Consider the following 11,502-nt stretch of genomic DNA (forward strand, 5'->3'; position numbering starts at 1 on the left):
TTTAGTGTGTAATCAGCAGGAAGCAGTGTTCTCTTGAGGATGGTGAAGGGGACAAAATACATTCGAAGGACCGTTAGTCGGCTTATGAGCTGGGGAACGTACAATATACCTCTTGGCCCTGGGGAGGGGAGAAAAGGAAGAGCATATTTCTGGTCTTGATGGAGTCTCCTCTTTTGTTTCTTTTGAGGCAGCAGGACCTTTGGGTCAGAATGGCTTCTATGCTCCACCGTCCTCCCCGAAAAGGTTGGACAGTAAACAGAATTTGGAGTATATTGCATGAATGTTTGGCTGCCTTGTCATAAAACCCTGTCAGTAGCCTCTTAGGAAGTTTCTCTTAGAGTGTAGTGTGTAAACTGAACTTGTCAGCATGAATGGAACTCAGCCTCATCTGAAAACCTAGTTCTCTCACTACAGACTGGCCTCGCCCCTTCTTGCTCATATTAGTGCTTCTGAAGGATGGAGATGGGGATGGCATGATGGAGAAGAATGTATGGGTCAGTGCAAACTTGTCATGGCACTTAGGAAACTACTGTGATGTGAGGGCCTATTAATGGTGACTCATGGATGTCACCTCCCCTTTATTCTGTTTCAAAGTTTTCCTTAAAAATGTCCACCTGTACCCCACTAACCTCAATTGGCACACAGAAACAAATGTATTGAGAATTCACCTCTTTATTGATAATAGAAGTGTGGAGGAGGTAAGGGTAGCATGGCAGCCCAGTATCAGCAGAACCAGAAGAACCCATTTCAAATCTGGCTCCTGAAGAAGGATAAATTCTAGGGCCCATCCAACAGTATGATGACCAGATGTTCCAGGGGAAGACTTGGTGGTGCATTTCTGCTGTCCTCTGATTTCTCCTACACTTGGCCCTCTTATTCTTAAACCAAACCTACAATGAGAGGGAAAAAACGATTGGTTTAGTATATTGAACAGTTAATGTCATAATAGAAAAAACACAACATGCAACTTTATATGCCACTGAGATTTTAAAATGCATCGTGAGTGTTCCGCCCCGTTTCCATCCTGCGGGCAGGCTTCTGGGCCCGCAGCGGTCACTGGCGGGGTCAGCAAGATAAGAAGTCTTGTGTGGAATGTGGTGGTTTCAGCAAGGCCTCAGTTTCCTTCCTTCAGCCCTTGTAATTTGGACATCTGCTGCTTTCATATTTTCATATATTACTGCAATAACACTCCACCATGTCGACCCTGCATTGCCTTATATCAGTGACACTGGTACAGTAGCTCCAGGAAAATGTTTGTTTGGGGCAATGCTAAATATCGCTGCAGTTTTATGCATTGCTACCATTTATGTTCGTTATAAGCAAGTTCATGCTCTGAATCCTGAAGAGAACCATATCATCAGATTAAACAAGGCTGGCCTTGTACTTGGAGTACTGAGTTGTTTAGGACTTTCTATTGTGGCAAACTTCCAGTGTTGACTTGCTCGTCAATTTTGCACAGTGGCAGTTTTGGCACTGATGTAGTACAGAAACTCCATTGGAACCCTGAGGACAAAGGTTATGCACTTCACATAATCACTACTGCAACAGAATGGTCTATGTCATTTTCCTTCTTTGGTTTTTTCCTGACTTACATCCGTGATTTTCAGAAAATTTCTTTATGGGTGGAAGCCAATTTACATGGATCAACCCTCTATGACACTGCTCCTTGCCCTATAAACAATGAACGAACACGACTACTTTCCAGAGATTTATGATGAAAGGATAAAATATATCTGGATGATTATGCTTCTCAGGGATTGAGGAAAGGCTCACAAAAGTTACTCATTCTGCTCTGAAATTTTCAACCAGTTCATCAAGGCCGACAGTGACACTGCTGAATACTGATAAGTAGGAAACATGAAATAAGCATTTCATAAGGTATTTTAAAGGATATCATGAAGAAAACTATTGAAAAACATTTATTCCTATACTTTTTTATCCCAGAAAATAAAACCAAAGGACTACAGTACAAAAAAAAAAAAAATAAAAATAAAAATAAAATGCATCGTGAGAACATATTTCCTTTTTTAAAAACATTAAATTTTTCATTGTACATGATAATGGGATACAGCTTGTTGCTTCAGTGCATGCGTATATGGTATAATGATCTAATCAGACTAGTTAGCATATCTTTTACTTAAATGTTTATCATTTCTTCATGGTTATAACATTCAAGATCCTTTTTTGTGGCTATCTCGAAATATACAGTATTATTAGTTATTGTCACTCTAGAGCACCAGAACTTCTCTTATTTTTTATTTTTTAAATTTTTATTGAATCAAAATGATTGTACATATTTTGGGGGTTCAACATTGAGATACGTTGATCAAATCAATATTACTAGCATATATATTGTTACAAATCATAATTATTCTTTATGCCCCTTGTCCAATATCACCCCACCCCTTCTCCCTTCCCCCTCCCCCCTCTAATTACCCTAGATTTCTTCTCTCCTTCTGGAAGAATAATGGTTACTCTGGTGATTTGTTGCCTAGATGATCTGTACAATGCTGAAAGGTGTGATGAGGTCCCCCAATATTATCATAGAGCAGATGCTTCTTCTGTCACTCTGAAATGGGCTTTCGGAAGAGAGACATCCTCCTCTTTTCTTGATCTCTGCTGGTGACTTATCCTTGTGAAAATGCCCTCCAGTGGCTGGTGGACCATCTGCGTGTTGGTTGTGGCTTCCAGCTGCTTTCGTGGCAGCCATAGTTATTGTGGTGGCTGTGGTGGGCCACCCACATGGAGGTGATGTTTTTGGTATACTCCTTCAGTGCTGGTGGTGTCCCAGGTTATGGGAGGGGGGCCTGGTGCCCAACTCCAAGCCTCAGGTCCCTGGGCAGACCCAGAGGTACTGGCATGGTGTGCCTGGTTGTGGGAGGGGGGTCTAATCCTCTTCTCCATGCCTTGGTTCTCCTGGCAGGACCTGGGTGCTGGCGCATTGTGCCTGGTTGAGGAAAGGGGCTCCGGTCCCCTTCTCCATGATTTGGGTCCCCAGGCAGGCTCCAAGGCACTGGCATGGTGTGTTTGGTTGTGTGAGGGAGATCTGGTCCCCTTCTCCAGCCTCAAGTCGCCAGGCAGGCCCCGTGGTGCTCGTGTGGAGTACCTGGTTGTGCTACTGGGGTCTGGTCCCCTTCTCCATGCCTTGGGTTCCTGGGTGGGTCCCAAGTAACTGGCAGAGTGTGTCTCGGTGTGGGAGGGAGGTCCAGTCCCCTTCTCCAAGCCTCGGGTCCCTGGGTGATCCCTGAGGCACTGGTGTAGTGCCTGGTTATGGGAGGGGTGTTCTGGTCCCCAGTTTCATGCCTCGGATCCCCAGGCAGGCCCCGAGGTACTGATGCAGTGCTTCATTTTGTGAGGGGAGTCCAGTCCCAAGCTCCATGCCTTGGTTCCTTGGGCAGACCCCAAGGTGCTGGCATGGTGTGCCTGGCAGTGGGAGGGGGTTCTGGTCCCCTTCTCCATGATTTGCGTCCCGGGTAGGCCCTGAGGACCTGGTGCAGTGAGCCTGGTTGTGGGAAGGGGGTTTCGTTCCTGGCTTCAGGCCTCAGGTTCCTGGGCAGGCCCCTAGGTGCCTGGTGGTGTGAGTAGTTGTGGGCGTAGTTCCTGTCCTCAACTCCATGCGTTATGTCCCCTGGTGGGCCCCAAGGCACTGGTGGTGTGCCTGGGACAGAAGTAATTTTTTTACCTCTGCTTACTTCTAAGATGAGGGAACTTCCTGTGGGCACCAGTATTTGAGCTGTGTGGTTAAGATAAATTGTGGTGTTGCTACTGTTTTCCTAGGGAAGGCTTTTTGTGCAGCTCAGGGTTTAATGGTTGATCTTATAGGTCTTTCTCGCTTTCCAGAGACTGGGTGCACCTGGCTTGTTTAGAAACTCTGATCTGGGCCTGAATTTTTTCAACAGACTGCACCCCATGCAATTCTGCATTCCTGACCAGTCTCCTCTGAGTGGTCCTGTGCCGATTGGGGGTGGATCAGCTGTCCTTGCTGTGTTCCAGTGTTTTCCCAGTGGGCCCGTCTCCCCCATTCCTGTGCTCCAAGCACTGCCCCAGGGATGGGCCCTGTTCCAGTCCCTTGCATTGACTCACTGGCCTCTGAATGGCTCCATGGCTCCACTTTTTGAGCTGTTTTGGCTCCTCGCTCCTGCATGGGTTCCTCAGCAGCCCTATTCGTGGTCTTGCTGTCCTGGGGTCCACCAAGACCCTCTTATCCCCTGCCACCTCCAAGTAACTCCATCTGAAGGGCACAGCTGTGGCTTCTGCCAGCTCTTTCTCCAAGTGCTCATCAGCTCCAGCATTAAAGTGGCCATGGCCCGAAATGCTCAGAGCAGATTTTTCTTTTTCTCATCGTGGTTTCTCCCACCTTCATCAACTCTGTAGGTCTCTCCTCCTCTTCACCGGAGCTCCAGTGGCCCCAACTTGGCTGATGTTACATTTTTATAGTTGAAAATTGGTTGATTTCTGGGAGAAAGTGATGCTGGGGACCATCTATTCTGCCATCATGACCAGAACCCACACCAGAAATTATTGTTCCTACCCAAGTGTACCTTTGTACCTTTGTACCAGGCTACCTGCTGCTTTGCCTCCCATGGATTTGTCGCCCTTTTCCCCCTGGTGATGGAGCCACGAAAGAGTACTCAAAGCACATCTCTTTTGAGCAGTGAGAAGCCCCAGAAAGGGGTTAATATCCCAGGACCTTCAAGCATGAGGCATCCTTCCATTTGGGAAATTAACCATGAATTGGGATTTGCGTCCTGCATTTATTCTCCAGACCAAGAAGTTACAGGAACAGACGTAGGGGGGTTTTGCTAAGTACAGTTTAACAAGTTTAACAATAGAAGCTGGTAGCATTCACTAAGTCAAGCAAGGTGACCTTCTGTAATGCAATTTGCTACAAAGTCTTGATTTAGCAAACATTCATTTTCCCTCCAGCAGCTTTTTAGGAACCTTACATATCAATTAGTAACTTGTCTTTGACCCAGCAGCCTTGCTGTGTCACAATTCTTACCTTGCAACAGAGACTCAATGGCCTGGGGAAAATTTCCCATCCCTTGCAAGGTCAATATTTGAAACTGCAAGGCCTTGGAAAACCAGGCCCTGTGAGGTACATTTGCTTTATAGTATATTCCGCAGCTACCAACATTTCCCTGCCCCTACCCCCCTTGTCCCATTCCCACCTCTGGTAACCACTATGCTACTCTCTATTTCTCTCTTTTGTGACCTATCTTTTACATTTACTTTTTGAGAAGCAATTTCCTTATTGCTAAAACAACTTAGGAAATTTAACACCATACCTTCTTCCTCAGCTCCCATTTAGTGAGCACCGGCTATTTGCCAAGCTCTGGAATAGACATTACTTTGTCTCTCTCCTCCCAATTTTAATATTCTTTAATGGTTTCTTCCAGGTATTGGATGGAGGTCTAGCTTATGAGTTGTTCCCAGTCCTTGCTATTAATTCAATGCCACGCATTAGGATAAAGAAAGGTCTGTATTCTGACAGCTGATTGCCAGTTATCCACCTGCCTCTTGCCACTCCTCTCTAGGGATAGTGTCACCTTGTTTGTGGGGGAAGTTGGGCATGGTAAAAAGTGGGCCCCATTAGAATTTATGCTGAAGGGAATGGCTTCCTGTTTGAAAAACCCATGATGAGTGTGAAGTAAATAATCAATAGGAAGGAGCACATTGGACTTTCAGACATGTTTTCTTCAAGTATGTCTGAAGGACCATTCGTCCTCAGAAACTACTTGAGAATTAAAAAGGTGGTCTGGCTAGGGAGGCCTGGACACGGCCGTAGTATTTTAGCCTGTAGTGTTAAAGCAAAGTTGAGACCAACTGTACCCAAATTAAAACTCTTGGAAATCTTTGCCCAACCAAGAGATTAGGGAAAATAGGCCTACTCCTGTCACCAATGTCAATTCTGCATTCTCCAACTTGCTGCACCCTCCAAACAATCCTGGGCTCAGGACAAGGTCAGCTTACTCTGTTGTAGCTGCATTTCCAGGATCCTGGCCTAGGGCTGCTGACATCCAACATGGCAGGGTGCGCTAGGCGCTGTTACTCAACCAAGAGATCCAAATCCAATCCATTGTTCTTAAGGCAAGAAAGTGGAACCAGCATTTTAGGAAGATGGTCAATAGCAATGAGAGGGAAGGGTCAGAATACGGCTCCTCCCTAAATATCTGCCAACTATTAAAATGCAAACAGACAAATATAAAATAACCTTTCAGCTGGACATCACTATCCTTTCAGTGTCCTAGTTAATAGAGTTACACTGTATTTAATGCTTTTGGAAGTTCCCAAACTGCAAATTGGGACACAAAGGGCCTTCTCTCCCTGCCTGACACCTTGTTTTTAGTCCCCCATCTAAGGTTTTGCAGTCTTTCTGCTGAGTAAATAATAGTCTAAAGAAGGCTAATGTAATAGACATCATTTTAGGGAGATTCGAATGTACTGTTGGTCAAATTTCCATAAACATAACCAAAGCACACAGTGGGCTAGGTGTCTTATAGGCTAATATTAGGTCTTTTTTCCAGGTACTGGTTTCATAAGAAAGTTCGATTATATTTGCAAAAGAAAGGGGGAAAAACATGTATTAAGTTTCTTGGGGAAATTCGTTCTGTAAAGTTTGGAAGTAGATGAGAACATTCAGTCTTTTCCCTTATTTGTTTCTTGTGGCTCATATTCCCTTCAGAACACCATTGTGAGAACACCGTGTAAACCCAGGGAGGAGCAAAAGTGACTCGCCAAAACGTTAGTTTTTCTTTTCCTCTGAGTTTGCCTTTCCAGCCTGAGAAAATGCTCCCAACTTCCTGTCATCTCCCATCTGAGCCAGGCCTGACTATGAGCCCTGCCTGTGGCATTAGCATGCCAACAGTAGTGGCCTGCTTTGTTTGGCCACCCCATCACTCATTTCCATCACTGAACTCACATATGCACTCTGTAGCAAAACTGATAATAGACTCATCCTGCTTTCTCTTTTTTCTTTGCATTCTTTTTCTGGCAAATGTCACTTTGATACAACTTATATTTTGGGGTGGGGTCTCGAGTAGTCACAGTTGATCCATGACCTACAAATTAGTCACCACTGCCTTCAGGAGTGAAAAGTATTTGAAATTAACACAGGCACAAATCTATCCTGAAATGAGGGCCACCTCCAAACAAATTCTGTAAACCCCACCTCTTCAAAACAGTACCACCAAAAAGAAAAACGAAATCCTTAGATGCTAGAAATTCCTCAAGAGTATACCCACTTAGGTGCTTAGTATAAGTTTCATAATGTCGAATTTGTATAACATCTACAAGAACTATTTTGATTGTCTATAATTTTTCTCTAACTTTTTAACCCTTTTTAGGTCACCTAAAATTCATTCAGTATTACTCTTTTTGTTTGTTTCATTCTTTATGCAAATTTCCAAAGCTGGCAAACCTTCCTCCTATTTCAACCATAATGTAACTATTTTAGCAATGTTTTCGAGTTGACACATCAAAGTATTCCAGAAAATTAAAATTTAAGGCTGCCACTCTCCATATCACCTCAGCAAAACTTAAAAGGAGGATCGGGTACGTGGAGTTTTAAGCTATCTTTCCACATTAATCTCAGCTTAACTAAACATACATTACTACTCATATAGTATGCTCTGTGTGTGGATTACTCCCTCATCCCAATATTTATCAATTCACTCATTTAGCTAAGTGCTTATGCCTGGCTTTAAGTAATTCAGTACAATCGAACCTTCTTATGACCCTGCCCTTCCCCGCATTAATATGAATACTTCCAAGGTCAGACTCCACACAGAAGTGCTCCCTAAAGGATACTAGTTTTAGCAGGAGTTGAACTTTATTTAATACAATTGTATATATTGTATGTTATAATATATATAATATGATTGTAGGTGTACACTTTTGTGGTATAATTATATAATTGTAGGTGTACCCCTACAATTTTATTCATATAATAGGGAAGAAGTTTGTTGTTTTATTTTGCTGAGCAAACCATGTTCCCTCTGGTAAAGGGAAAGAACCATAACCTGGAGTTACTTATCCTGTTTTCCACTGACAGAGACTCCAAAGCTCAAAACTTATTTGCCAATGTAAAAAAGACAATAAAAACCACCCCAACTTACGAATGTCTAAGACAAAGATGTCCAAACCCTGAAGCAGATTTTAAAATGGCTGTTGTGCCAAACGGTTTTTTTCAGGGTTACTGACCTTCACTCTGGTTTCAGTGTCACCTATGCGTCTTGCAAGCTCCGTTCTGTGGAGAGAAAACCCACAAATGTTTAGCAGGCAGAGTTGTGGATGAAATGAAATGTAGTATGTACATTTTGTGCTTGTTTTCAAATTTACCTTCTCCTCTCTCAACTCCCCCAAATATACTGTTTTGTAATTCCCAGCTCCAGGCTTCCTTTACAAATGGTTTGTCCTCATCACAAAATTTAAGGTGGTGTTACCAACTCAGGAGCAAAAAATAATTTTAATGCACTATTTAAAAAATAAAAATCAATGCAAAAATCTATGATGAACAAATTATCAAAATGTTAAATAAAGAAAGGATCTGGTACTGCAGTTGCATGATGGTATCTCATTATCTTTACCTTCATTCCAATAAAATTTTATTTACAAAAACAGGCCACCAGCCCAAGCAATTAAAAGAAAAAATAGATAAATCAGACTATATCAAAATTAAAAACTTCTGTGTATCAAAAGACACAATCAACAGAATAAAAAGGCAATCCACAGGAGAAATATCTGATAAGGGATTAATATCCGGAATATAGAAATACCTCTTACAACTCAATAACAACAACAACAAATACCAGATTTAAAAATGTGCTAAGGACTTAAAGACCCCTTTGTCCAAAGAAGATATACAAATGGCCACTAAACACATGACAAAATGCTCAACATCACTAATCATCAGGGAAATGCAAATCAAAACTACAATGAGATAGCACCTCACAATATTAGGATGGTTAATGTTCAAAAACCAGAAAATAAAAAGTGTTGGTAAAGATGTGGAGAAATTGGAACCCCCACAGACTGTTAGTGGGAAAATGGCACAGCTGCTATAGAAAAGAGTATGATCATTCCTCAGAAAGTTAAACGGGCCGCCCCGTGGCTCACTCGGGAGAGTGCGGCCCTGGTAGTGCCGAGGCTGTGGGTTTGGATCCTGTATAGGGATGGCCGGTGTGCTCACTGGTTGAGCGTGATGTGGACCAGCAACCGTGCAGAGGGTTGCGATCCCCTTACTGGTCAAAAACAAAGAAACAACAAACAAACAGAGAAACAAAAAGAGAATTATCACACGATTCAGCAATTCCATTTCTGGGTATATATCGAAAAGAATTGAAAACATGGACTTGAGATATTCATACACTCATATTCATAGCAGCATTATTTACAACAGCTAAGAGGTGGAAGCAACGCCAATTCACAGATGAACGATAAAGACAAAATGTGGTACATACATACATGGAATATTATTCTGCCTTAAAAAGGAAGGAATTCTAATTCGTGCTACAACATTGATTAACCTGGAGAATATTAGGCTAAGTGAATTAAGCCAGTCACAAAAAGACAAATACTGTATGATTCCACTTATCTGAGGTACCTAAAGTACTCAAAATCATAGAGCCAGAAAGTAGGATGGTAGTTGCCAGTGGCTGGAGGTAGGGGAAAAAGGGGCATTTAAAGGGTATAGAGTTTTAGTTTGGCAAGATGAAAAGAGTTCTGGAGATCTACTGCACAACAATATGAATATAGGTAACACTACTGAACTCTACACTTAAAAAGTGTTTTAGATAGTAAATTTTATGTTTATGTGTATTTTACCACAACTAAAAAAAGCAAAAACAGGGCTGGCCTCGTGGTTCACTCAGGAGAGTGCGGCGCTGGTAGCACCGAGGCCGGGGGTTCAGATCCTATATAGGGATGGCCGGTGCGCACCGGCCGAGCGTGGTGCGGGGCACACCGTGCGAGGGTTGCGATCCCCTCTCCGGTGAAAAAACAACAACAAAAAAGCAAAACCAAAAATGGCCACTGCCCTTTTGAAAATATTTATTGCATGAAATATAATACTGTATTATATTTTATTATGTTTATATGTAAATATAATATTTAGTATTTTCATTAGTACTATATTTATATTAAATATTCATATGTATAATATAAATATAGTGCTGCATGAAAATATTTACCTTGATGACCAGAAGGCATTCTCCACCACCCCACCCCCGCCCTAGCACAAAGGCAGGCGAGGACCCCCAGTGGCTTGTGTCTCAGGAGGGGATGGAGGGAGCCAGGCGAGAGAAAAAGGCGCCAGGAAACGAATTCAAACTCCGTGGAGAACCGGCCGCCTCCTGGAGCAAGCTACTTACCTTGTGAGCATATCAAGGTACGGAGTGTCTCGGAAAACACTTTCCAGCTCCTGCAGCTGGAACGGCGTAAACCTATTGGTCTGGGATCGTGGCTGCCTATTCTGGTGCTGTGGACCCTGGGCAGCCATGTGGGCCTGTTCCTCCCGCTGCAGCTCTCTGGGCTCTTGATCAACGTTGCTACCCTCGTGGTTCACGTCGCCTTCATGGTTCTCGTTGCCCTCCAGACCTGAAGCTCCTTCGCCAATGAGGCCTTCTGCTTCTGGTGCCGTATCCCTATCAAGGTTAGACCTTACTTCCACCTCATACACACCCAGGCCGTGGTAGCTGTGGCCTGAGTTGATCCTACGCTCCATGGCTGGAATGCTGTGCGCCTCTACAAACTGTGCCAGTCGAGGCTAGAGCTGCGGCAAGAAGGTGGAGCTAGTTTTTGTTCTGGCGCTTGGTATTGGTTACAGTGGTTCTGTGTCAGGTTCTGTTTAGACGATGGCTGTTGGCTTTCTTTCTACCACCAGTTGATGTGGGCGGGACTTCCTTAGGCGTGCAAACAGCCAGAGTGGGTCGAAAAATAGGGGCAGTGTGGAGAAGAGAGGTGCTAATTGGGGGCGTATGAGCATGTGAAAAGGGAGTCCCAACTTGCAGCCCAGCTGACTACTCCCTACTCGGGTGGAGTGACGACCCTGAGGAAGGGCCTGTGCTGGACTGCAAGCTAATTTGGGGCAGAGGGGAAGGTAGTGGAGGAGATCCAGACCTCCCATTGGCAACATTCTTGTGTAACAGTTTGCAGAATGTCTCACGCCCAACCCTCGTTTATTTTGCAGTCTGCACACGGCATGGGCTAGTAACCAAGCTGAAATGATTGGCTAGGGGGCTTGCTCAGAGTTCCTGCAAGGGCATTGAAAGCAGAGCCCGGCATGCTCCCTGGCGCGCCTGGAGCGAGTTGTTGGGGCTGGGTTTGCAGAGCATTCCACGTGGTAAGACATACTTAGCAACAAACCTGACGTACCTCTTGAGAAAGTCGAAATACTCTAGATTTTTGGTAATAAGTCCACCTCAGAGTCCAAGTGCGAAACACTGCCGAATGCTTAGCACATCCAAGAATGCTTACACTGCTTGGGGTCTTTCCCTGATAGTG

At 43.9% G+C, this 11,502-nt stretch overlaps 1 protein-coding gene and 1 pseudogene across 1 annotated transcript; one reads left to right on the plus strand and one right to left on the minus strand.

Annotated features, from left to right (window-relative positions):
• Positions 1-1,092: 1,092 nt before the first annotated feature.
• Positions 1,093-1,728, plus strand: LOC134367460 (DNA damage-regulated autophagy modulator protein 2-like; annotated as a pseudogene).
• Positions 1,729-8,157: 6,429 nt separating this feature from the next.
• Positions 8,158-10,723, minus strand: LOC134368413 (rhox homeobox family member 1-like). Its single transcript, XM_063084904.1, has 2 exons — positions 10,371-10,723; positions 8,158-8,248 (listed from the first exon to the last, which is right to left on the minus strand). The coding sequence occupies exons 1-2, from the start codon at positions 10,721-10,723 to the stop codon at positions 8,158-8,160; spliced, it is 444 nt and encodes a 147-aa protein (XP_062940974.1).
• Between the last annotated feature and the right edge of the window lie 779 nt (positions 10,724-11,502).

Source organism: Cynocephalus volans, chromosome X, assembly GCF_027409185.1.
Source record: "Cynocephalus volans isolate mCynVol1 chromosome X, mCynVol1.pri, whole genome shotgun sequence".
NCBI lineage: Eukaryota > Metazoa > Chordata > Mammalia > Dermoptera > Cynocephalidae > Cynocephalus > Cynocephalus volans.